At 42.4% G+C, this 27,630-nt stretch overlaps 1 protein-coding gene across 1 annotated transcript; it reads right to left on the bottom strand.

The window, feature by feature from the left end:
- On the bottom strand, window positions 1-27,406 carry CAPN9 (calpain 9). Its single transcript, XM_064648849.1, has 21 exons — window positions 27,251-27,406; window positions 26,932-27,157; window positions 22,257-22,326; window positions 21,708-21,826; window positions 20,968-21,101; window positions 20,119-20,287; window positions 18,489-18,572; window positions 18,152-18,237; window positions 16,056-16,133; window positions 12,164-12,324; window positions 11,250-11,407; window positions 10,404-10,612; window positions 9,664-9,700; window positions 8,154-8,234; window positions 7,593-7,650; window positions 6,949-7,013; window positions 4,544-4,612; window positions 3,046-3,124; window positions 2,301-2,417; window positions 1,211-1,269; window positions 1-429 (listed from the first exon to the last, which is right to left on the bottom strand). Exons 2-21 carry the CDS (start codon window positions 27,142-27,144, stop codon window positions 403-405), a joined length of 2,073 nt encoding a protein of 690 aa, XP_064504919.1. The 5' UTR covers window positions 27,145-27,157; window positions 27,251-27,406; the 3' UTR covers window positions 1-402.
- Between the last annotated feature and the right edge of the window lie 224 nt (window positions 27,407-27,630).

Here is a 27,630-nt window from a genome sequence, read left to right as displayed (position 1 = left end):
AAAGTTTTGTGCAGCTTTTATTTTCAAAAGAACCTTACAGCAAACTGTAGCCAAGCAGCAATAAAGACTTTTAATCACTGTAGTCTGTGCTGTGTTGAAACTGAATACAATCCTATTTTATAAAAACTGTGGTCACTCAGGAACATCAGTTTCAGTCAGCTTGAGAAGCATGTGCGCCCTATCCCAGTGACAAATCCAGTATCAGGCTTTACCAAAAACAAAAACGTGATCTGACTGTTGAACTCATCAACAGGGCTGGAGATCAGAAAGGGTGGGCAGCATGCATGTTCCTCTGCATGAAATCTCCTGGTAAAGCTTGCATGTAATGAGGACCTCAGCTGTTGGGGCAGAAGTCTGAGAAGCAATGTTGCAAGAAACTCCCGGCATCCAAGTCAGACTTCTTCAGATGTTCATTGCCAGATTGATAAACTAGTATCAGAAGAAAGATCAATTGTACAATAAATGATTTCAGGCCCTTCTCCCTTCCCATCTCTTTCACCAAATTAGAGACATTCAAAAGCAGTGCCTTTCTCTGAATTGACCCCATGCAGGCAAAAAGAGACACCTCAGCCAGCATTTACTTTTGTGTTTGGAAGGAAGAAGGCAGAGCTCTCCAACTACTAGGTGCTGGTAACAGCAGTGATTTTGTTTGCATTCCAGCAGTCCACACAGGCTCCCACATTTCTTTTGCCTGGAAATTTATTGTGCCTCACTCCAGGAAGCTTTGAGTTAGTAAAATGAGAGATGGGTCATATGCAACAGGGAGACAAAGAGAGCACAAGGAAATAAAAAACCTGTGCTGAGCAGTATAAGAAGCAGATGATGGATATGCACAGGACAGGCTGATATGAAGTCCTAGGGGATTCAGGGAGAGTGAAAGACCCCCCCTTCCCCATCTGCTCCTTCCCCTTTCCCCAACTGAAACCTGGCAGCTAAGGAAGTAAAAAATGCAGAGAATCTAGAAAGGGACATGGGAAGCTGTCAATATGCCACAGGGCACGGAAGGAAGGAAATAGCATGGAGGAGATGTAATCAGTCTGTAGGCTGTAAAATTCCAGCCCTGCTGAAACCTATGGCTGATACCCTCTGCACTCCCACAGACATAGATGTCACCTGAAGTGTCATGCAGAAATACTCCAGTTCTTACAAGAGGACAAAGCTCTAGAGAAACCCCATCATTTTGTCAGTGTTTATGAATCTGTGCTCATACCTCGCCTATATTCAGGTTAATGAACTCCGTGTTTTTCACACTCAGTGCTTGGAATACTCCTGAAATGAAAAACAGGACACCAGTGCTATAAATACACCTCATTCATATTCATACACGAGCTCTCCATCCCACAGTGACGAGTGGCCATGCCAAGGAGAGGAAAGGCCTGGTGCAAAGGCAGCTTGCTTAGGATTGCTTGGTGCTGGTAGCTGCTCTGACAAAGCAAGTCCCTGCAAGAGGAAATGTCTTGCTTACTTAAGGCCTTTGTGCAAGTCTCACCTCAGGACTTTTCTGGAAGAGGTGTCCTGATTGTGCTAAACAGTCAGATTTAGATGATTCTCCAAAATGAAGCCAAGTAATTTGCATTTCTTTATATATCTTATTTAACTTTTATCTCTCAGTATCTTAATGCTTCTATTGCTACAGATTGAACCAGAATGTAAAGAGAAGAACAAAACAAAAAGGAATCAGTCAAGAAAGTTGACTTTGCTTGTCATAGAGTGAGTTGTGTTTTATTTGAATTTGGAGCTGCAATAATGATCACTTCAGCATATATCCAGCCATTTTACCTATCTCTACTACTGCTGCTCCGGAACGAGTGTGACCCTGTGCACAAATAAACTGAGACCTAGGGTGCCTTGATGTACAGGGAAACATATCTGCAGCCAAAAGTGGACAAGTTACCTAAAAGGTACAGGAGATACCTGCCCAAATGCATGCCAATTGTCTCTTTACATGAGGCACAAGAAATACTTGAACCTTGAACTTCTGTGATCCCAAATTAAGCTCCCGAGTGAGCCACAAGAAAGGCTATAACATGGACTTTACCAGCATTCTTCACATGCCTTCTACATTACTGCAGAGTTTGTGAAGCAAGCTCTATTCACATGGGGAAATTTTTCATTAGCAGCAGAACATTTTCACTTTACAGGAGAAAAGCCATCCTAAAAGCAAATGCTAAACAGAGCTCCTTTCTGTTAGTCATGTACACACTTCATCTTGGATATTTTGCAACACACTCAACAACAGCCGAAAGTGGAACTTTTTTTCTTTCAAAGGGGAAGAAATTCCAGAGGAAGAAGATACTCACGACTTGCATTCTCTAGGCGAATTAAGCAGTTCAGAAAATCATCAAATTCAATCTGGAACTGTTCATCTGAGTATCGGAGGACAATGAGTTGCAGCAGGTAGTTGTTGAGTTGGTACCCTTCCCAAAGACACACGCACAGAGAAAAAGTGAGCAATCTTGTAGGCCGGGGGGAATCGACATATCTCTGTTAACTAATCTTGAAAACCAGTTAGTGGGAGGATACTCTGTGGCACACATCCCTCTGGAAAACAATCTGACCACAAGGGTCTTTAAGCATGCAATGAGTAATAAACTCTGAACAAGAAATTTTGCAGTCAGTGCAGTTTCTATTCCATTCCTCTTGTGATGTATGAGACCATTCTGCCTTCTTGAAATTTGGAGGGATTTCTGCAAAACTATGTGCTTTAATAAAAATAACTTGGGATGAAATACTAATTCAGTGAGTGCTCTTCCTAACAAGCATCTTACTCGCTATTCCTTCAACTCTTCAGTGTAGATGGACTGTGAAGTGGTTTGTTCCAGAGTATAACCCTGCACATGTTGAGTTTAGCAGAGCTCCAGATTTCCCTGACTGACTGCCCTGCAGGATTGGGGATACCTGGGCTAATATTAGTCTGCTCAATGTGCCCAGGTCCTCTCTGGAGTCTAAACCTCCCCTGTGTTCAGGAGCACTTGGCCTTGTAATTGAATTCTGTTCTCTTTACCCACAGCTGATCTGCCAGATAAAATGCAGTGCTTGTCTCACCTGCAGCTTTAAGAGCACCACGAAGCTCGTAAGAGGACATGGAGCCAGATTTATCGAAGTCAAATTGAAGAAAGATACTCTGTTATGAAAGGAGCACATGGGAAGCTCAGTATTGGAATATGAAAGGGAGCACAGATATGGCATGGAAAGGCAAGGTGTTTCTCTCTAACTGCATAGTATAAGCATTTAAGAAAGCTGACAAGACCTTGGTCTAGATCCAGTCTGATTTTATAATTGAGGAGCAAATCTCAGTCTCAATTCTCTTTGTCATATGAATAGGTCATTGTGACTTAAACAAGTTCTGACAAATCCAAAAGCTAAGAAATTATGAGTTGCTCTTCATTAAAAATTCCATTCTTTAAAAAAAGGTGACATTGTTTAGAAAGAATGTCTAAAAAATTCTTTTTTTAGAAAGAATGTTTACAGTCTTTTAACTGTAAACTGACAAATTCTTTTAATCTCCTTTTAAGTTTTTCTCCATAATTCTGAACACTGGAGACAAATTGTTTAACATGAAGCTAAGACTGTCACTTACTCATTTACTTCTAGGTATAAAAGATCTGAATAGCCACATTCATGGTACTACCAAGAGAACTAGTCAAACAGTTTGAATTTTTATCTAAATTTTAAACAATTTTTAAGCTGGAGTTAAATTACATCCTTTCAATGAGACAACAAATATGACTCTCCTTTGGAATATGAGTTATTTAAAGATGTTGTCACATTCAGCCTAAAATTTTCCAGCAAATATACTTGCAAATCTTCCTACAGTACCCAAGGATTTCTCAAGCCCCCTTGTTAAAAAACAATATGTCCTTTGTAAAAAGACATGTGGCGTTAGTACCCAGAAAAAGTGTTTGCCTTCTCTGATGGACTAGACAAGAAACAAAGAATTGCATATTTTGAATGCTTTGGTGAAGCACAAATTCAGAAAAACCTATTAATGGCCATAAGGAAATAATTATGATGTCTGTATTTGAATATTCAGTCTGTGGCCTGATTCTGCATACTGCCTGATTACTGCCATATACAGTGAAAATGTGCTTAAAATTAGAATAAATACTTTCCCAGACTTTGGTACAGTTGACTCCTGAGAGATCTGTAATGAAAATGCAGTGACTTAGGAAATCACTGTTTCCACTAGTCATGAATCATCACTTTCTTCTTCTGTACAACAGCAGTAATGGAAACTCCTTAAGTTTCATTTTGATTGGCTTGCTTATTAGTGTCCATTGCATTCTTTATCCCAAACATAGTTGATTTGCTTACAAAAATCTCTGTTATTTCCAGAAAACCATTATGGTTTAGCATCAGGGAAAGCTAAGAATGTCTTTGACTATCCAAAACAAGCCCCCATGCTTTTAAAACATTTGTTTTGTGTTAAAATTCATGGCTTGTAAACACTCTTGTCTCCATTTTTGTCTGCACATACATAATAAGCTATGCAGGAAGTAACTCATAAAATGAAGAAACAGATACAATGAATAATGTCACCTACTATCCATTTCTTCATTTTTTCCCAGAAAACTTTGAACTCACTGAATTCCAGTTTCCCATTGCCATTGGTCTGGTAATCTGAACTAAGGAAAAGGACTTGTTAAAAGAAGGTCCAAATTCTGTCTGAACCTATCAGCATTGTTCCTTCAAGCAGAAAATGTAAAGTTGACTGGGAAGACTATGGTGCTGCTGAAATTGGTATTGTGATTTCTCATGATGTACAGCTCCAGCAGCTTCAGTCATGGCTGTGGCTGTGATACTTGAGGAACATTATGTGATATAAAAACACAGCTGAGCAATTCAGACTTCATAGGAGGAAGAAAGACAGATTGTTCTAAGGCAAGAACAGCTTTGGATGTAAATGGGATATAAATGATTCAGAGAATTAAATTACCTGATTAAAACAAATTGCAACTGTACCCAAAGGAGTTAGTCAACTAATGTGCTGTTCAGTATTTTTATCTAGAAACCAGACTCTGTTGCAATGGCTCAACCAAAAATTAATGGGAGTGGTGGGGTAAGGCTGGTGAGATCTAGTCCTTATGACCTGAAATAAATGTCTGTATAGCAGTTCTGAGAGACAGTGATTAGATCTGGCTGGCCTTTCCCCTTCCTGAAGTGTGAGTGACTTATTTTACTGAGTTACTGATGTCCCCCAAAGCACAGTTCACTTGCAGGATGGGGCACCTGCTCTGAAATGCTAAATAATGAATGGTCCCATTCCACCTTCCTTTTCCATCTTGCTAGGACAAAGCCCTCACTCAGAAGGACACTAGCTCAGCAAGCATTCACAGAAGTCAAAACGTGTCAAGTGGCATCTAGTTAATACCTGCTGTGACATTATTGAGGGCACCCACAGATCCCAAGAACATTATCACTTCTGCAAAGACTCTGTCTTTTTACCCAGCCAGGCTTTTCTTCTTGGAGTCAGGTAGAACTCTGTCCCTGCTCCTCACTGCAACATGGTGACTGTTGCCAAGGAATTCGGTAGCATGTGACACAGAAGAGACTCTGCCAGCATTGACTTGGGTTTGCATTTGTCCTTGTGCTCCAAATAGCATGTCCAGAATGGGGTGGTTGTGTCTGCATTCCTTGTGCTTCCAAAGCAGAGGAAGAGATACCTCCCCATTTGTTCAAAACTATGCAGAAATTTGCTTGGAAGCATTGCAAATCATGGAAACTATTTAGTTATATCCTAAATAGTAAACCTAGGACTCCTGCCATGCTCCTGGGTCAAGTGCAGACCCTGGTTCTGTGCCAATACCATGTAAGGATGAGATGTGAACATGGACCAGCTCCCTACTGAGGCTTGGTTTCTAAGGGAGGAAATTTAGGACTGGTCCCCCATTTTCTCACTGCATGTGCAGGGTGACTGGTCTGCACTGAATTTTAATATTACAGACACAGCTTTAACAGGATACAGTTTTGTCTGTTTTGATTTTCTATTAGAAATGTCTGAGAGGATGTTACCTCTGTCATGGACTGGAGCAACAAAATCAAAAGATAAGAACATCTCAGCTGAACAAGCAAGACCTAAACCAAATGTTAGATGCTTGCTTTGTTAGGACTCTATCTGTTTTGTCTCACATGTAACGAAATTGTTTATTGGGAAAGCATAGTGCAAAAGTAGCTCTACCTGAGGAGAAGCCATATTAAGCAAACTCAACAGACACCAGAACATTGCAAAGGACGAATCTGGTGGGGAAGTACCAGGGCTGTGATTCATCTTATCTAATGTCTGAGTAGTCATTTAGCATCCCTCAGTTACAGGTACACCCAGAACAATTAACTACACCATCCTTTCGCTATCTACAAAGGAAGTCTAGAAAGCTAGCTTAGATGTAGACACCTACACCACAAATGCCTAAATTTGGACAGATAACTCTCGCCCACATGTCTGTTTCCTGGAGTCCCAGAATCTAGTTGAAAGACCAGATTTTCCAGTTTTTAGACTTGTTGTCAAAAAAGCCACAGCTTTGATATCAGCAATTCTGAACACTCTGCTGAACCTTAATTTCTGACCCATAACTTACATGCACAACTCTGTCTGGTAATTTAATTCTCCAGACAACAGATTTGAATTATGTCTTCTAGGCATTTTTCAGATAAACCACAGCTTGAAAAAGTGCACTGTTCTATACAGAAGTAACTTGAGATCTACTTCTAAGGGTGCTCAGCATTAAAGCATCTGCACCTAAGTCTGCAGTAGAAAACAGTCTGTCTTGAAATTGCTAACCGCACATTTCTAAAATAAAAATCAAGATATAACTTTCACATATTTTTTCCTTTGGGTAATGTTCTGCCATGACATTACCAAATTCATCTCTGATACCCATGACAGGTAATGCTATGGACAACTATACTCAGTTTTCATTTAGCCTTACAAGTACTTATTTGAAAGGATACATCCATAAGAGAAATGATATTTCGGCATGAAATGAGACTTAAGTTCTTGAATTTGATATTCTTTGCTGAAAAAGAACAATAATAGGAAAAGAAGTCATTGGGCAAAGATGTCTTTTATGAACTGAAAGTAGAAAACAGGATTCATGAGCAGAGATAGCTGACTATTAGTCCTCATTGTGGGAGGACCTGTGCACTGGAAGATGAAGGCAGCTCTCACTACAGAGAAGTCATAGCCAGACAGAAGATGTATTTACTGAAGACATGAAAGGAAATATCAACCTGTCCAAATCAGGAGTTAAGGTTTAGAGAGTAACAGATTTCCCATTCTACAAAGGGCCTGTAGCAGGGTCATGAACTACATCAAGGTCTTAAAAGTTGCAGCCCAGTCAGTGCCTGTCTCTTCCCAGCAGAGCAGTAGTGCAACAGAAAGCCGGCCTCACTGAGCTGACATGGATCTTGCTGGAGGCAGGGCAAGCTTGTGGTTAGATCATGGACCAGATGTTTTCCTGGCTCTGCCCTGGCTGGCTGGAGGACATCAGGCAGGGGTTGTAGCACAGCCTTTATTTTTCTATTTGTAAATTAATTTAATTATAGCTTTTCTAAAGTTCTGTACAGCTCCTAACTTAGAAGTTATCAGCACTTACTTTTCTTTAGTACAGCATTCAGAACATATTCAAGTTCTTCTGCAGATATCTCCATGTCCTAACGTAAAAAAAAAAAAAAATTAAGAATAAAGTGAAGCATCTGTCACTTGAATGTTTCTGTAATCAAACATACCAAAAACCTCAGAAAACACAAACATCACCCATCTGTACTTCGTCGTAACTCAGGAAAAGAAAACCATACAAACCCCAGAAAAGGCTAAAAACTGAAGAACTGGCAAAATACAGGGAGTGCTGCTGTGCATAAGTCTGTCTGCAGGAGATCTGCTGATTCAAAGAAAAATCAACTGCAGCGGAACATTAAAACAGGTAGGCTCCCTCAGACTTTGAGTTCTCGATTTGGTCATCCTGCTTGCTCACCAGGGACTGCACCCTTCTCCACCTAGACATAAGGCATGATGACATCTGCTGCCCAAACAACACACTACAACTAAACATACTGCTCCCAAAAAACGTCAGTTTTGTTTCACCTGGCACTATGTGGGAGCAGAAGTTTCCCCTCTTTCTACATCTTGTTCTGACCCGCAAGGGTTGTGCACTCACCTTTCCTGAAATCTGCTCAAACAGTGCCCGGAACTGCTTTTCTTCTTCAGTTTCTTCAGGGCTTGGTGTTGGGTGCAGAGGCTGAAACACCAACCACGCAGGTTACTATGAGAATTGCAAAACATGACACTTCTCCTGCACATAGCCCCTCTGTGCACTGGACCAGAGTACATCTTAAAATAAGGGCATATATGCTCCTGAACATCTCTAGATCTGAGGCCTCCCAGTCATCTAGCTGCCCAAGAGGAGTCTCACCCCCTCGTTTCCTTCACCTGGGTGAGTGTGTAGTGTGCCATTGCCTCGGCCATATCAAAAACAAGAGCACCCATCCTGGAAAACACCTCTCCTCTCATCCCACTCCTGCACCATTCTGTTTCCCTGGTCCTCCAACAACCACAGCTCTACTGAGCTCTCTCCAGTGGCATCATCCTGGGACCTCTCACTCTTCTTGAGAGCACCAGCCAGAAGAGGCTGCACTTCAGCATATTAACCCAGCACCATCCTGAGCCTAGAAATACTTTCAGTTGGCTGCCAGCTGAGTGCCTCAGTGCAGCTGTGAGAGCATAGAGTCTAAGCTTCAGTCTACACCAATGAACGCAGAAGTGGACTAGTGTACAGCCACTGCTATGGTCAGGGTGACCATGTGGACAGAGAGAGGAAAAAGAAGGTAACAGCACAGCACAGGAGGCAAAGAATCGAGCTTTGTTTTCTCTACCCATAGAAGATGCAACATGGGTGCTATTTAGTGCGCTCTAGAATGCCCTGGTGACACTGCTTGGATGCTCACACATTTTATGACCGTATGTATGTTCCCCACTTCCTTATGCTCAAGTTAGGATGCAGCCCCTTAATGACACTGGCACAGGTGAACAGATTTATTTTGCCACCGAACACGGCCCTGAGATCCCAGAAATGAAGATGCACTTGTTTAGCTGGTCCCTGGAGGAGAGTTTTACTAAAGAGGGACAAATGAGATCTTGGTTTAGCTTGTTTCCACGGAAAGGCACACCACAATTAATGGTTTATTTGCAGGGATACTCTTAAACAGGAGTTGACTCAGACTCAGCTGCAATTAGTGCTCAGCAGGCAGACCAAGCCATTCAAAACCAAAAAGAATTTATTCATTTCAGTAGGCACGTTCATGTGTAAGCATTCCCTCTCAAGCCCTGAAGATACTGAGAAGTAAAATAAAGTTATTTGTATACAAAAGGAATGTAGTTCCAGTGCTAATGAGTGTGCTTTCACTGCACACGTGGTGGCTGACACCCACCTCTAATGCTGGCTGACACTGACTGCCTTGAAGTGGGTGCAGAAGGCTAACAATTATGATTTTGATTGTTACAGCTCTTTTACCATATTCAGCAGAGCTGAATACTTCAGTGACATACACAAAGCTGGCAATTGTGTAACATTCCTGTGAAATGAACGTGTTTTAGCCAAAGACAGTAAAAGCAATGTATGCCGGCTTCTGCTGAGCTATTCTCTTGCTATTTTCAGTCTGTAGACTTACCTCAGGGAGATCAATGGCAACATTTTCATCTAGATCCCTGAAGAAAACAAAACCTTATTCGGTATATGAAGACATTCAACATCTGCTCGGGGTGGAAGCTTGCTTACTGCATTTTCCAGAGGTAAATGATAAAACGGCTTCTTTTACTGAACAGGTTCAGTTTAGATAAAATTCATCACAAAATTAGACTTTAGCACTGTTTAAATTTTAGTATAAACCCCTGAAACAGACTTTAAGCACGACTCCAAGAGAGCACAGCTGTGCTTGTTGTCTGCTAAAGAATTCATCATCATCATCATGGTTAGGCTTCGCGAACGAAGATTTGGGAAGGACAATAAAGAATTAATAACATTCCTTATTCATTGTGAACACACTTTTTCCTCAACATCCTTTTTTAATATAAAATTGTCCTTCGGACAAACTGGGAGGAAACAAAGAGGAAGCAAATACTGCTGCATACACAGATTCCCAAACAGTATCAGGCAGCTAGCAATGCTTCCTTGTGAAGCTTACAGCAGATTCACCATGGCACACCCTATTTCCCTACCTCCTAAACTCCTCTCAAAAAAAAGTCAGGTTTAGGAAAAATGGGCAAATGCAGAAAACCCCCAAACCATCAGGACCTGCCATGCCAGGTCTCTGCTGTAGGGCTGGATGCCCAGCAGCCAGACTCTCCCCAGCAGCCACCAATCCCATGTGCAAGGGAGCACTGGAGGGCCCAGGGCTTGTTGCTGACTTACTCAGTGATGGCCTTCTTTTCAGAGAAAATCCTCAGGCAGAAATCTGCCTCCTGGTGCGGCTCAAACGTGGTCGGAATAAGAATGTAATCACCTGGTGGCAGCTTGAATCGGTTGGATACTTCCCTTAAATTAATGTAGGTTTTGCTCCTGGCCTTGGAGGGGTGGTACCTGAAGAAGTCTTTGTCCAAGTGTCCATCTCTGCCGGGGCTCTAGGAGGAGACAACAAGCAATGCTGCACTGGCCAGGGTGTGCTGGAGGCTATACTTGCCCCTTTCCTAATCACAAAGGCAAACCCTTCCTGACACTCATTCCCCACTGTGATCCTGACTCTCATCCCCTCACCCAGGTGCTCACAGCAATGTAGCTCCCACCTTACAGCAATGATCTATCACCAGTGTGCTTTCCCACACAGAAGGCAGTCTCAGATGACTTTGGGACATTGTCTTTCTACTTATACATTCCCCATCGTTAAATGTCACCATCCCAGACAGGTGTCATAGAGCAGTAACAACAGACTTGCCAATCTCAATCTCACTCAGTGACAGGCATCCTTGTGTGTAATGTGCCCCAAGAGGCTCAGAAGAAGCAACATCTCCTCTCTGTGAGCCAGGCAGGGAATAACAGAATCATGGGCCTGAGGAGTCTATTCTGGGAACCCATGGCCCCATACAGACTCCTAAATCCTCCTCTGAGAGGACTCCATCCTCCATGGGGCTTGGCATCACTGAGAAGATTATTTTAAGAGCAAGGGCCCTAAAAACACATGATGACTGGAAGGGATAAAAACCCAGAGAAAGATTCAAATACCGATAATGCGGCTACTGCACTGTAAAAGCAATAGAGCACCTCATATATAGAGTAGCCAATGGTCAGCATTTCAGCACCAAGCTTCTTGAGTTTGCGGCGGCCCTTTTGCATCAGGGCTGCTATGAATGTGCAGTCATCTTGTCCATCGTCTTTCTCTGTCAAATGTAGCTTGATTTGTGGATTTGTCCAGAAAGTCTCTGCCAATGTAAAGAACATCAGAGAATTTTTTGCCTCAAGAATAATAAACTACCATGACCAAAAAAAAAAAAAAGACCAAAAAAAAGATGAAAAACGACAATTAAGCTGAGGTTTCACTCAAACTTAGTTTTTCCACTAGCTTCTTTCCGCTAAGCTTTGCAGAAAATAAGCCAAATCCCAAAGTCCTTCATGGAACTAGGTGTAAAAAGATTTTACGCCCAGTGCTTTATTAAGTTACCATGGTTTAAATAACATTGTCAGATGGGATTTTGTTAAAAGTATATAGCTACAATGATTCCACAGTGCTGCTGCCAGTCTGCAGCAACACAGTTCAGATCCATGACACTGCTTCAGAGCCACATAAACATGTTGGCTGAGCTGGATTTTTTGTCTCATTTTACACTTACTGCTGCAGTTGAACTGACTTATTTGGACCTAGTCCTGCTCCTGCAAATGTCAATGAGAGGTAAATCAGATCCAATGAACTTGAGAGCAAAGAAAGCAACTCTTGTACTGCAAAGTCTCAAGTGAGACCATATGAACATTTATCCCTCATTGGTCATTGTTGGTTTACTCATTCAAATCAGCGAGTCATAAAACCCATGGTTTGAGTTTCTTCATTCTTGGTTTGTTCAACCAAATCATCCAATCACACGAGGTGGAATGGTTCTGGTGACAGTGTAACTGGAGAGGTAGTTGAGGGTGGGTAAAGACTTCCGTGCCTGCTTCTCATTTTCAAACTAGTATCTACCTACCTAGAAAATTTCTACATCCTCCTGCAGTGGATCCTCGGACCCAGCTCCCCTGGTGGATGGTCACTTCCCACTTGTGGGCAGTGTTGTCTTCCAGGGCATCTGGAGTCAGGTTGCAGATCTCAACTTTATCAAAATGCACTTTGAAGTCTTCAAACTTCATCCTGAGCGAAAGACATGGAAAGGAAGAGGCAGTCATTCATTTCAGTGAAGGATGCCAGCGGAAGTATTTACTCCCCAGAGTTCTAGGGCCAGATCATCAGCTCGTGTAGAGTAGTTGTGGTGACCATGGATATATGCCAGCATACAGCAGGAGATAAACTAGCTTTCACTCACTGTGGTGTAAAGCACAAGCACCATTTTTGTGTGCATCTCTTACACTTTTCTTTTTACACTATAACTCTGTTGATTTCATTCAGTTACAATTGAGTATAAGATGAAATGGGTGTGACATCGGCACAAGTTATTCCACCAACACCATCCTGGCCTCAATGGCTGCACTTATATAGTTGAATATCCAACCAAAGGATATCAAGCACGTGCAGGAACTAAGTCTTCAAACAAGTAATCTCTGTGTTCAATGCCAGCCACAATGATAGCACTACAAGGGTCACATGGTGATGGATTAGTCAAGCCATGGTATGATTACCAATCTGCACTGCAATTAAAGTAACGTTTGCGTCTCTGCTAAGGTTCCTAGGTTCAAACTGTTCACCCTCCCCTCCTCTATGGGTGCCTAGGATGTTGTCCTAGCAAAAACACACACCAAATATGACAGATAAAGTGTGTTTGGACTTTGGAAATGGCTCCAACCTGCCCTTGAAGGTGGCATAGACACTGCTGTCTGCTACTGTTTCATGTAGATTACACTACATATATTTTATACCCAATGTGGAGACATATACATGGCCATGGGAAGGAGGAAGCAAATGTCACAATATGGGTAGTTTTGATTTGCTAGGCTGGGCTGGTTGAAACTAGCCTGCTCAGCATGCCAAGAAGCAGATAAGCCATGTGACTTTATCTAGCAAGTAGAAGGGCAAAAAGATACCAACAGTCCTGCTGGCCAATGAGCCTGGTTCAGGACTCAGCAAACAGCCACGAGAAGGGACAGCCAGAGCCAGGCACCACTGGGCACGGTGTACAGCCCCGAGCAAAAGGAACAGAGCAGTGAAGCTGTCTGAGAGACAACAGATTGCATGATTTGCACTATAAGGACAGGAGGACCATAAGTTATAAGACTGAGGGCAGCCTTGGTAGGCTGAACTTCCCTTTGTAAATGAGTGCAGGTATTAGGCCTTCCTGAGGGCAATTTGGCATCCAATGTGTTCTCTGCTCTGAATCACTATCAGTAAGAACCCCTGTATCTCCATGGACTATAGAAATAACATACAGAAATCAATCTCCCCATTAACAAACTTCTGTAACTATCCTTTTTGTCCTGTGGCTGGTGCCTAACAACAAAACGGAGTATCAAGAGAGCAGAAGCCCCCCAAGAGCAGAGTTTATATGCAGCAGTGGCAGATACGACCCAGCCAGCCCCCAGTGTGGCTCATCAAACATGGCTAGTTTCATTTTTCTTCCTCACAAGAAATATATGTCTGTGGTAGTATTAATTTACACCTGCTATGGGCCATTTTACAACTTTGTTTTGGTGTGGGAAGAAACAGCAGGGTTTGCTATCCTGAGCTCTGTCCTCTTTCTTGTCAGTGATTCCCATGTATTGCTGGCCTTAGGCACAGCTAATTCTCACTCTGATGCTCAGTACACTAAAGCAGGGGCAGCACAGCAAAATCTGTCTCTAAGTGGCTCCATTTCCTGGCCACACTATGCAATTCTGGGCTCTTTGGAAACACGCTGCAAAGCAGATGAAGGAGTTGCACTCTATAGATTAGATTTGATGTCTAAGAGGTAAAACACCTGTTTTGACTTTCTAGAGCTGTTCTGGGTTTGTACTTATGAAAGGAAGAGAAGACTCCGACCCTCTGATTTCAGGAGAGAAGGGACTAGGGTGACTGAGAAGTTGATTTCTTAGCCAGCAGCAAGATATCTCTTCGCATCTGTTTGAAGCACCTGGACAAGACTGATCTGAACTGCCAATATGTAGCCAAAATATCTTTGGGTTAGTTAATGAGCTCAGAAGGCCCTAAGCATGTTAGTATGAAGATTTTCTTCAGTTCTCACAAATCCAAACTAAAAAAGGGACAAAAGGTCTTATCAGACCATGTTTCCTGCCTTGACTGACTTATCCCATGCAAGGTAAGTGTCATATTATCTGAGTGTTTTCAGTCAACGCAAAAAGGTAGCACAGCTGTAGAGGAATACACATTCATCTCTTTCCTCATTTGATAATTTTAACATCTTTAGGGATACGACACACTATTGCTTATGCAAAGTCTTTATGGGAAGCCTGATGCAGAAACCATCAAGGTGTGGCTTAGAGAGGGCAAAGAGGCAAACGCTCCTTAGAGAAATACACAGAAGTCAAAAAGCATTAAGAAAAATAAGTCTGATGGATGGGGTGGAGAGATTAACTGGTATTGCACTTGTCTGACTGCTTTTGGAAGCATTTCTTATCTTTTGCATATGATTTTTGTCCACTTAATCCCTTCAGTGGAAATTTCAGTCCCAATGGCTTTTGTTTCTGATCTGAATGGCTGAGGTGCAGGATGATGAAAGCCAGCACTTGTCTGAGTAGCTCAAACTCATAAATTTTTATTTGCCTTCTGAGGATTTACTTAACTTTCAGTTTTGCTCCATTGAATAAATGACTTTATCACAAATTTCATTGTCCATTTGATGCCTACTTGCACATTGTTACCTCCATTACAGAGTCAGGCTTTAAATTATGCCCTGTATTGAGAGACTTCCAGGAGTTACTTGGGTTCCATGTAAAGTCTTTGTCTCCTTTTCATTCACCCCACAAGCTCCAGCTGTAGCCAGGTCAAAAACAGATGAAAAAACCCCAAAACCTAAACAAACACAAAAGCTTTCTGGAGAGACTGGAAATGCCCTATTTCATTTGCAATGTCAATAACAAAATAACTCAAAATATCCTATATGGAACAGCCACTGTACCTTCCTCCCTCCAGAGCTTTCAAAGTTTGGGATAGCTCTTATGTGCTACAGTATAGGACTTAATGTGCTATATTATCTATCTCAAATAACTTTTCAGGCCTGAAGTTGAACTTTGGTTTAACTTGCAGGACAAATCTGGAATAGCAGCACTGCATTCCTCTCTAGATTTACTTCTGTGTAAAAGAGATGAGCATCTGGCCCTAGAAAATGTGATAAGACACATTGTCAGTAGTTCACAGTGTGGCTGATATAGTGGGGGATCATGAGCAAGTCAGCCATCTGCTCTGTCTGAGATCATGAATTTGGCATGAAGAACACTTCACACTTCTAAAGCAATTTCCACCATGTTGTAGGGTTTTTTTCCCTTTCATTTCATCTTTTCTTCAATTTTTCCATAATTTCACACATATCTTGGTGTTCTTTTACTTTCTGCAATTGGTAGTGTTGCTTCTCAGGACTCCCTTCTCTTCCAGAAGGCATTTCATAGTTGATACAATACAATACAATGCTCCCTTCTGTATAGCCTGACTTTGTTCACAGGAAGGATTTAAAGGGTATTACATTCATGGGATACACAGAGTATTTGAAATATACTAATGCCATTAACTAAACTGAGCTTAGAAGACTTTTGTTATTAAAATAGATACAGGCACACATGAAACACACAAAAAACCAAGTGAGCATTCTACCTGCCCTCTCTTAGACAGAAACTTAGGCAGAATTTCCTCACACAGAGACTTCTACCTTATTGCTTGTTTTGGCCACTTGCACCTTGATTTCTGACTAGAATCACACACTTTAAAAATCTGTGGCTTACCAGAACTCTCCATCATCCTGTGCTGCCTGAGATAGGCGTCTCTGCTCTGACGGGCTGACTGAACGCCACTCTGGAGAGCTGCAAGAAAACAAAACCAAGCTTTATTACAGGTATGTGGCAATTAGTTTTCCCTGGCCCAGAATGACTGTCTGGGCATAGAACCAGGCTGTTCTTCTTCCAAATGTATTTTATTTGTACAGCTTACACAGATGCAGATGCATTTAAGAGGCTTCCCAATCCTGCTGACACTCATGGTCACAGAGACCCAACTAATGTAGCTGGAAGCAGGACCAGGTCAAAGATCCCAAAGCTTCTCCAGAATAGTCTTGAGTTATTGCCTGCATTCAGAATTGGGACTGCTGTCAGATGTTCAGGTTGGATATAATACAGCTAATCATAAACCTCAAGATTTTGGTAAGCCACACCCAACACCCCTACAACACCAGCTGTGGCAGATCAAAACCAAAAAAAACCTGATAAAGCTTTTTTAAAAAACCAGAAGTGCCCTACTACATTTCCAATCTGACATAACAAACAGAGAGTAGCAGGCACCTTGTGTTGAGGTTTTTAATTCCAGCAACCACTGCAAAATGTTAATAAAGTTTCCTGTACTGACCTGCAAGCCCGTCTGCATCTTGAGCTCCAGAAAGCCTCCCAAGTGCAGAGTCAGAGCTTTGCTTTGCAGAGACAGCCTTTTCAATAAACAGCACAAATTGGCAGATGCCTGTCCTGATCATAACCTCTGTGTCTTTTTCAGATTTAAGCAGTCATTATATATGCCAATTATCCATATTTTTCTTCACGATAACAAAGAATCAGAGCTGCTGTGGACATATTTATTTCTGAGTCATGCTAAGGACAGGGACATACAAAGTAGTCCCACAGATGACTGCATGTCTCAGGAATATTAAAGGGCCAGACAGGTTATGGCTCCTTCCTGTACATCTGTGTGAATAAAACAAACCTCAGAAGAAGCAAATGAAACAAAAATGAAGCCATGCATATACCTAAAAATATATTGGAAAGCGTATGTTGGAGAGGAATTTAGTGCTGTTTTTTACTACCTTTTTTTTTTATTTTGTATTGTTTGCACTTTGTTTAACTTTGGAAGTAAAACCAGACTGGTTTTCAGACTAATCCTGCTGTACGTTTTTGTGTCCTTTCACAACTTTGGTGGGTACCACGTGGAGAGGGTCTCATTTAATGGTCATATATTACTATATATAGGTAGAAACCTTAGAGGTTTCTGCTTATTCCCGATGTGTTTAGAAACCCTAAACAGTAAATGCAACTAGAGACTCATAAGCTGTTTAGAGGGGGTAATACAATATCAGTTTCAGGTTATTTGCAGTAGGACACAAAGTACGGATGTTGTGTTACAAGTACTACAGCAGCAGGCTTGTAAAAAATAAACAAAAAGATCACTCCAAATGTATAATTTTTAGAATTGATGTGAGGATAGAATACTCTTTCTTGGAAGATTTTGGTATGAGGAGATAAGAGTTTCACTTAGAAAGGCTTTCTGCCTAAAAGGTAACTTTCTCAAAGGCAGTTTCAATGCTTTCCCTTCCCCCACATTCCAAGGGAAATTCTCAGCCCCTCTCTCTGATATATGAGAAGAGAGAGATAATGCTTACAGAAACGCAACAGGGCTGCTGCGGCCTGGGGAGAGTCGGGGGGGCCAGCGATGATAAAGCCCAGGAGTGAACAGGAGGTTGGCCTTTTCTCTGAGGCCCGGTGCTGTCTGTAGCACTGTGAGATTTTTGTAAGTTTTTACTGTCTTGGCCTCCAAAATAAACCTTTCCACTGCCTTGGCATTTTGGGGGAAAGTACTTCGTACATTTTACCTTACAATTGTGAGTCTATTAAAATTAACTTATCTCATTTGTATTAATGTACAATTTGTGCTAATGCTAGGCTTTTGGGGCTAAACAACCTTGCCAGTATCCCTGTGTTGAACTGCCTTGAAAATGCTGAGGGAGACAAGTTAGAATGGCAGTAATACTGTTATGCATGTGCAAACTCTTGATTTAATTTTCAGTGGAATAGCTGGGGCTGCAGAAGCTGGGATTTGGCCTTCCTGACAGCACACGCACTTGTCACTCCAAGGACCGTTCCACTCGACCTGTCCCCAGGGGTTCCTTATCCTTATGAGCTGCACTTGCCGGCCCCGATAGCTCACCTGAGGAAGAAGGAAATAGAGAAAATATCAAGTGTCAGTATTTGGGGAGCAGGACTTCCCCAGCATGTAGAGGCTGGGCAAGATGGTGTTAACAGCTGGGCAAAAGGTGCAGACTGTCACAGGATATGTGGGAGGGAAAGGTGGATGGGAATTTGGGTAACTTCCCCAGCATAACTTCCCCCGTCACCTGAGGAGACACTCCTTTATTTTTTCCCTAGGTCTCTCCTTGCCCCCCACACTGCTGAACGTACCTCTTCGATGCCAGTCACAGAGTAAGCATGGCCCTTTATAAGGCCAAAGGGGGTTCGGGCTTCTGACTCGGCAGCACTGCTGGTCTGAAATACGGGAAAAATATGTGAATCTCTCTCTTCAGAGTGAGACAGCAAGTGGTGCCACCTGGTCCTTTTCAAGCAGCAGGTGGGAGGTCAGTGGCTAACCAGTACTATGAGCAGGAACCCTTTCTGCTCAGTGCAGGGAGTGATGGTGGAATGGGGCCCTTTTAGGAAATGATATGGGTTTTTTTTAAGCGTTGTTTACTCAGAGCAAAAAATTAGGTGGTTCTAGGGTGGGATTCCTTCACTGCCCCATGATTTTGTTTCAGCATCATCTACATTTCCAGGATCTCATCCTTAACTCCCATTCAAATATAGTTTGTGCCAGCTAAGGGATAGGAAAAAGTGCTCTCAGACTGAGATCAAGTGTTGATATGGTCTCAATTCTTGTAAAAAGACATTGATGGACAGTGATGGTGGTTAAAGATCCCATCAGCCAGCCAAATATCACACTCTCTGTCTATCCCAATAAATATTTAACTAGTCTTTGCAAGCAGCAAAGCTTCTTTTGGAGAAAGAGTGAAACTCAAATCAGAAAACACTGAAGCCCAAAGCTGAGGGTATAGTCTGGAGTGAAAGAGCAAGTTTGTGGAAAAGCCATCCTTTCAATAAGGCAGACAATGGGTTTGATATAACAGGCCTCCCTCTGTCTGGCCATATATTCAATGATGAGGCTTTTGGTCAGAGGGCAAATGAAAGCCTCTCTCCTTCTACCCCAGCCTGGGCACTTCCCTTGCCTTTGTTACAAGGATCCAAAAGGGAAATGAAACATTTTGTGCTTGGTGGGAATTTGCCTTTGGTCAGAAACCAGTTTCTCCAGTTGCTCATTCTGGTGGAGAAGCCTGGCACACACTTGTTTCTGAACTGCCTTTCCTGCTGAGCACAGTCAGCAAGGAACGGAAACTCTTGCTGTAGAGCAGCTCAAGCATTTTTTACCAGAAAGCTAAAGACATGTAGACAGCTCCTTTTACCCCAGGTCTGACACACTGGCAGAGCAGTGTAAGTAACCAATGTAGGTACTACCCACCAGCAACCTTTTCTCTGTGAAAGCTGGAGGTTTTAGTCACTGGAGAGATAAAACTGAAATATCCTAAGACACAGACTCTGTTTACAAATAAACACACTGATCCCCAAAAGTCGTGGGGACTTGGGGGAACTCAAGACAAGTGTTGCAGAATTCAGGGCTGAAAAATCCCCCAATTTTGTAGTCTCTGGAACCAGTAAGCCTTCAGAAAAGCTATGGCCAATTTTAATGCTAAGTGACCAAAGAAGTGAGAAAATAAAGTTTACTCCCACCAACTGCTTGTCATTATTGCCTTAAATACACTGGACATCACCTACTGAAAAGATATTAGTTTTTTCTTTTCTTTTGAAAAACTGTACTAAGGACTACATTAATATTACATATATACAAGTTCATAGTTATTGGAAGAGTTAAGTGCATATGCATCTACTTTTCATTCATTCTAACAGTCTTTAAAAAGTAGAGTTTTTGAACACAAAACCCCCAAAACTAAACTGAGAAATACAGATCCCATTTCTTACTTACATCAATAGAGCAGCCCACCATTGAGCCTCTTTTCAGGGCTTTTTCTAGGATTTCATAGAAATTGTCAGGAGCCGCCTTAACATCATACATTTCTCCTATACCTCCAGTGAAATCCTCCATGGCTTCTATTGTACTGCCGCCTTTCAGAGCCTCATAGCTTCCATTCAACCTGGAAAACATATGCTGACTGTGAGAATTGCTTCCAAAACCTTGAAGATATCTATGCTTGAGAGCATTCTCGCACGTGTGTAAAATTGCAGCAATGGCATTGAAGCCAAAATAAGTACCCTAAAATGTACCCAGGATACATGGGAGGAGTATTAATATCATTCTGCTTTCCTTTTTAGATGCATTCTTAATTCATCCATTTCTCCATATCATTAAAGCCTTGGGCTTTCCTTTCTTTAGTGTGAGTTGTCTGGTTGGCCAGGACTGAATATTACTGCGTGTCAGATGTGTCAGTGGCTTGCTACCTGCCAAAGCATTTACAAATGCAAAGTTAGCCAGAACGATCAATTGAGGTCTCAGCAGAGACTCAAATGGCAAGATTCAGGCTTTCATTCAATGCTATTGCTGTCAGCTAGTATTTAATGATGTGCTGGAAGCTGGACCAGCTCACAAGAGATAGACATATCTAGATCAGGGCAGCAGCAAATGTAAACCACCCCTTTCAAAATAATAATAATAATAATAATAATAATAATAATAATAATAATAATAATAATAATAATAATAATAATAATAATAAAGCTGGCTAGAAACTGTTCACTAGAATTGTGAATAGCATATGAACAAATTGTGAAGAATGTGTGTACAAATACCAAAATATGTTTGTGCAGTGTGACTTACTTGGCATAGGCTTTCTCTAGTAAGGCACTCCAAAATTCATTGAGATCAGCTGAGTGCAGGAAAACCAACCGGCCTTTGAAGGTGGGTAATCGGTCATCAATCACAACATCCAGCCACTCGTTGTGCTGCCAAAACTGTTTAGAAAGGATGGGGCATGAATTTGCTGACAACATTTCATTTTTCTGAGCATAGGATTCTGGTGTCCCAGTATTTCTAACTGTAAGTTAGGCTTGATTAGAAGACATACGTAAATAATCTGTTCCCACTCTACTAGGCTAGGCTGCTCTCTAGGAAGGGTAATCTATCTTAAGAAAAGACTAAGATTAAAAGTGTCAACCTCTACTGCAGGTCCCTGTCAGGATAACATCACTCATGTAGCTACAGAAGTGTTCGCCACATGATTCAAGACACCTTTAAGACACATACATATTACAGATCCTAGTTCAACTCCTTTAAGGACTTATATCCTAAGTGAGGTTTGTGTGTCCAGGAAACGTGAAATGATTTCTAAAGCCATGTGTCTCTTCACAGACCAGGAGCGTGTGTGTGTGTGTGCGCGTGTGCCTGTGGGAGGTTGACGTAGTCTTTAGGCTGTTTCTTGAAACATGAACAACAGCGTAAGCTCGGCAATCCATACGTTTTTAATGTTTCCTCTGCAGTATCTGGCAACCCCACTGCAAAATAAACCATGACATGTAATGAAGGAAATGTGTTTATGCTGTGCCAGATATTCATCCTACCTGGAAGTGAAATATTCCAGCATAATCTGGCCCAAATTTTTGATCCAGTGGCACCACTCTTGCTAGTGTTTTTTCATTCAGTGTGAGAGAAGCTATGGCTGCTAATAGCCAGCAGTCACCTGTGAATTGAGAAGGAGAAAAAATCCCCTCATTTTCTTCCCTTCAAGAAGAGAAGGGGCAAGAGAAGATGTTACAGCAGTTAGCTACCACCCCCCTTGAAATCCAAAAGACAGCCCACTTGCCCCCAGAAGGGTGTCCCTGCCTGGTCAGGTCAGACTGTGCTTCAGTCTGGAGGTGCTGGTAGACAAAAGACTCCCTTGGCCTCACAGTACCCTCAAGTGGAGATCCTTCCCTGATCTGGAATCCCACTGCTCCAAGACAATCCCTGACAGGGATGGGAGGGAACAATCAAAAGGTAGCTGTGGGCCAGGTGAGCATGGGCAGTAATTCACTGCTCCCACCAGTTCAGGAGGGACAACATGCCCTCAAGTGTGATGATATTCCTCCTGCTCCTCATGGTGGGTAGACATTCCAGGGGGAATCACTCACCAAGATCCCCTTGGCAAATGTCAGTTCTTGTGGCTCCCCCAAGGATAAACTTGGGGTCTTTGACAATGTCCTGCAACAGTGAGAGAGAGACACAGAAATTACTTAGAACGTGCCAGGAAAATAACACCATCACTCTGAGCCTAGACTTGCACCAGTGCTGACAAACCCTGCATGCCACTTGAGCTATATTATCCTGTAGCAGTGTAGCTACCACAAAGAACTAGATGGGGAATCTTTGCTAATTAATTACAGTGTACAGCAATTAAAAAATCAACTATCCTCATTTTTTTATAATTAGTTGGCTGCTAATGAAAAGCTAGCAAACTTTATTCATCTGTAAGCAATTGTTAAAATATCATAGCACAAACTGGTCCAGGAGCTTGATGTTAGGCTACAACCCTGGTTAACAGGGCTTTTTGTTAGCTTGCTTTCCCCCAGTGGCTGGGAAAACTAAAATTGGCTATTTATTTTTAATCGAATTATTAAGCCTTTTATTTACTTGCCCATAATTTCTGGAACATACAGTGTTTGACAATCATGAGACAATTTCCTCCTCAATAAAGCAAACAACAAAGGCAGACTTCAGCCTCATTACTTTTTAGGAGGAGCTAATGCTACCCACCCTTGTGTGCTCAGAGGTCAGACGGACTGGTACTCATGGTGGCATTAAAGGAATTCTCAAGCATTCATTTGACTGTTTTAGCTCAATTACTAGCACCACAGCTGGATAGAAAAATTACAGTAATAAACCAATAAATGTGACAGGAATTCCTCTCTTCTCCCTTCTCCCATGAATTGTAAATTGAATTTAATTGATTGAACTGAATAGAAAATGGAAGAGGAGATTACCTACTATATTACTAGAGGAATATGCCTGTAGCTAATCAGTCTGGCCTATATATTATTGCAGACCCTATGGCATGAAGCAGATCCTTCTGCCTAAGTGGCAAATAAAACAAATTAATGACCGAGGGAAAACAGAATGACACATTCAGTCATTTAATCCCTGCATTTGCCTAGATGAAACTGAGCTGCTTTTAGTTCATATCACTATATTTTGTCTGGCTACAGGGCAGAGTATTGATAGTCTTGTTCAGCTTCCTGCACTTATTGCTGAAGCACCTACTGCTAGCCACTGCTGGAGCCAGGGCACTCTCCACAGTGGAACAGCATTGCTCCTGTGAAGGTCACTGTGCAGAGGCAATATTCAGGAGGAAGCTGGTTTGCATAGTTTTTGTTTGTCTTTGCTGGGGAGGAGGTGGTGGCCAGGTTGTGCCTCAGGCACAGGTGCCCCAGGGAGGAGGTACTACAGAATGTCATATCATCTGACTGTAGAGCAAAGGGAAATCAAACAACAGCTCCTCCTTACCGGGCCCACCTGCTTATTAAATACACTCAGCCTTGCTGAGACTGGACATGAACAATAAAAACCATAGCTCACTGCCTTTAGACATTAATATAGCAATGCCTGAAAAAGTAGCTGGTCTTCAATAACCTACCTTGCTTTAACACCATTGCTCCCAGGAGACATAATTCTCACTGCAAGTAATGTATTTAGCTGTTACCAAGAAACTCTGTGTGTTAGCAAAGGACAAGATAAAAAACCTTTCCACTGACATAGGTCTGAACATTAGATTTATGACTCATTGCTCATTACACATCTCTGCAACAGACATATGGAAAAAATGTTTTGAACCTCATACGTCTAGAGCAAAGAAAAATAATTTTAAAAAATCAATAAAAAGGATTTGGAAGGATTTTAACTGACCTGTGCCACATTCTCTACTACACGAAAGCAAACATACTCTACAGTTTTTGAGTGGATACTGGAAAAAAAATATTAATTTTAAAGGGATTTTCAGACTGGATGGTTTAATAATGTATCAGGGCTTTCAATAAGCTAAAGGACAAAACCCAGAGGTGGATCTTGGATTCACACACAGCATACAGTAATTCAAAGATTCACCTGTATGAGGACATTGCCTAAAAGTAGGGACATGCAGTCCTCAGAGAGATGAAACACAGTGATGCATGACTCTCCTGATGCTACATCAAAGCTGTGTTTCTTTAAACTCAAAAGAAAAGAAACTGCATCACCTGCTCCTGTCTCACACTGGTAGAGGGAGTGCATAGGGACCTAAGACAGGCTGGGGGTGAAGCTGTTTAGGTGGTTTCCTCTATTACATTTCTCTGGTTCAAAGCTGTCATACCAGTTGCCCATGGCTGTTCATATTAGGAGTATTTCTTCCTTACTTCCTCCTGTAGACCATAGACTCATTTGATATGGGTAAAACTCATTTGTCTTTCTATTTTGGGGTTGGGTTTTTTTTCATTCTTCAATTTATATGTCTAACTTTCCCAGACACTGAGCTGTTGAATTCATCACAGCAGCTGAATTTAGATAGAAAGTATGAAAGAAAAAAAGAAAGGGAAGGGAAGGAAAAAGGGGAAATATAATGAGAAAAGGGTCTCCTGTTCTGCAAATTATTCTAAAATTTTGATAAGGTACAGTTTCAAAGGTTTAATTTGTAATGAAAAGGGATTGCTAAATGAAATCACTAAATATCTTTCTGCATCTTACAACACTTGAAATTTATGTAGAAAGTCAGATATTCATCTGGTGCAGATTCCCACAGCTTACTAGTTGTAATGGGAGATTTACAGATTAGGACTAGCTGAGGGTCTTGTTCATGCTGCATACAAACATGCATACCTAGATCTGTGCATGTCAAAATAATGAGAAAGCCTTCTCTACTCTCATTACTAAAGATTAAACTCTAACAGACTGTAGATCAGAAGATTTACACTATTTGTCCCTGCAATTACCTGCATGTATTGTGCTATGCTCCACCTAAGCTGCTGTAAAATACTGGTGGGAGAGGCAGTAAAAACCAGTCACCATGATAGGCAGTTTGAATGCAGATACCCTACACAGAGGCCGTGCTCGTGTGCTCACCTTCTCCAGCACCACAGCTTCACCAGCTGAGCTGTGGTACCTAAACTGGCACAGGCTCCAGGCCTATATCTTGCAAAGTAAAACGTGTTAAATTGAAATTGTTTTTCAATGCCTCTATTTTGGTGCTGGTCCTGATGGACAGTCGAGATGAAACTTAAATGCTTAAGGTTTACCTTAAATGCTAAGGAGCCAGAGAAGAGCATAACTAATACTCTGTCCTTACACATCCTCTCAGCCTCCCCTGAGTTTTATTTCTCACTGTGCAGCTCACAGAAGTGCATGGTAGGAATTGGAGCGTAAAGGCAGATGCCATTTCAGGTAACTTACTTGTCCTGGAAATTCTTCCAGTTCCGCTTACAGAGATCTTGAAGACAGACCGTTCTCTGCTACCCTTAGGTACCATACACACGGGCACACAGGCTCTCAACCACTCCTGGTCACATTTTACATAAAAGTTTAACTATTTTGAAGCCCAAATGGGAAAAAAGGCAAACTAGCACCCAACGGCTGGCCAAAGGAAAACCATTCTTTATGATTTACTGTTGCAGGCACTTGCATTTTTGATGCCCCACAGCACTCCAGTCACCACATCCAAAGTATCTCACCCTCACAGCCACCTCCTTGCTGGGAGGGGCAGCCCCACAGCCCACCTGGCTTTTGGAGCACAGATAGGCAAGGCAGGCAGCAATGCCTGTGGGGGCTGCACTTGCCATGTGGAGGGATCTCGTATTTTTTTCATAACTGAAACCTGTCCAGGAGTAATAGCTTTAATTCTGCTCTGTAGTGGCACTGTGTTAACTATCAAATGCTGAGGCATTTGAATGTCTATCACTGTGGATTAAGATAAGGCAAAATTTAAACACTTCTTTAAGCTTATTTTGTTCTTTTTCTCCCTTGGCATCAGTGTCGCCAAAGGAAAGTTTTCTACTAAGGAAGAACCTTTCGGATTATGAAAAAAAGAGAGAATAAACATCAGTCATTGGCAAAAAAATGAAATGTTGCCACAGATTTTCTGTGGTTATTAGTTACAGAGTGAAGTCGGGAGAAGGAACCTGGAGTGATGCTGGGTTTGTGATCTGAGAGCATGGGACTAGTGAAGCTTCAGGCTCTTGCTGTGTTATTAATGACTGTTATGCAAGATGCATTAAGAGATACTCATTGAGCCCTTGGCTACTACTGAATGGCTCAGTAACCATGGCATGTATTCGTAATCTCTCAGTGTTTCCTGATGGAAGTGAGTAAGTAAGACTCATACTCTAAAAATTAAAAGGTTTGAATTTTTTTAAGTTTAACCTTAATTATGAATTTCCTACATTAACAACACTCAATTTTACGAAGTTAGAACATCATCATAACGTATTTACCCTTAATTCCTTGCATGTCCTCTTATTGTCATCTTTTGTTTGGCAATAATGCAGGAGAGAAAGCTGACTACGAGTTGTTTATGCACTGACATAAATACACATGCATAAGTGTGTCTGTACAAAGAGCTACACCTGAAAAATGGGGTAAAGCTTTCCAGCTCTCTCATCCTGCAGCTTGAGCTCTTTGTGAGTGATATCCCAATGCTGTGCCACTGCCCCTGAGATGGGAAGGGTTCCCCCCCAACACTTCACCTCCACATCCCCCTGAACCTTCCACACTTTTGGAGCAATCCTGAAGCACAGCGGAGCCTGACTCCCGGCATGGTGTGAAGAGAGAACACAACGGCACACTCACCCCAGGCCTCTTCCAGATGAAGGGAATTGGTGGGTTTTCACTGAAGAAGAGCGAGGAGTTGCAGGCGGGGAAGTCGGAGTCCTCGAAGAGGACCCCCCTGCGCAGGCATTCCTGTTTCAGCTCCTCGTAGCCCTTCCCCGAGCTGTGGGTGGCACGCGCAGCCCCGGGAAGCGCAGATGGCCTCGGCTTCGAGCTCTGGTGCAGGTAGGGCATGTCTCCCTCCTACCTGCCAGAGAGAGCCCGGGGAGCCAAGGCTTAGCTGGTGGTGAGACGGAATGAGGAGGCGAGCAAGAGGAGAAAGAGAGGAGAGCAGAAATACCTCAAGTGCCTCGTGAAGCGAAAGCAGGAGGAAAGGACTGCGAGGTGGGGGAGCCGGAAATATTCCCCCGTCCCTCCTCTGTTGCACCTCCTTGAACTGCTGCTGTATGAGACTGACCTCCCGGCTGCTCTGAACAGCAGCAGAGACAAACACCCTGAAAGCAAACAGGGAGGGAAAGCGGCTGGTCCCGGCCACCCTGGGAGCGGCCAGGAGGTGCCCCGTCCTCCCCAGGGCAGAGCCACTGTGCCCGCCTGGCGTGGCAGGGTGGGAACGGGGTCCGGCACCACTCCCCATCCAGCACAGGCTGGATTGTCACAGGTCCAGCGATGGTTTCGAGGTATGCAGTACCTAGCCAGAGCCCTTGGGCTGTGCGGTGGGGG

This window comes from Pseudopipra pipra, chromosome 3, assembly GCF_036250125.1.
Source record: "Pseudopipra pipra isolate bDixPip1 chromosome 3, bDixPip1.hap1, whole genome shotgun sequence".
In the NCBI taxonomy this organism is placed as follows: Eukaryota; Metazoa; Chordata; class Aves; order Passeriformes; family Pipridae; genus Pseudopipra; species Pseudopipra pipra.
Note: the sequence above shows the minus strand (reverse complement) of the source record. Positions and strands in the feature narration are given on the sequence as shown.

Coding starts and splice junctions, on each gene's coding strand:
- CAPN9 (XM_064648849.1), bottom strand. CDS start 27,144: ATGCCCTACCTGCACCAGAGCTCGAAGCCGAGGCCATCTGCGCTTCCC. Junction 21,102..21,707: donor CTGGAATATTTCACTTCCAG/GTAGGATGAATA, acceptor CTTTCTAAACAG/TTTTGGCAGCACAACGAGTG. Junction 8,235..9,663: donor TTGCCATTGATCTCCCTGAG/GTAAGTCTACAG, acceptor TTGGTGTTTCAG/CCTCTGCACCCAACACCAAG.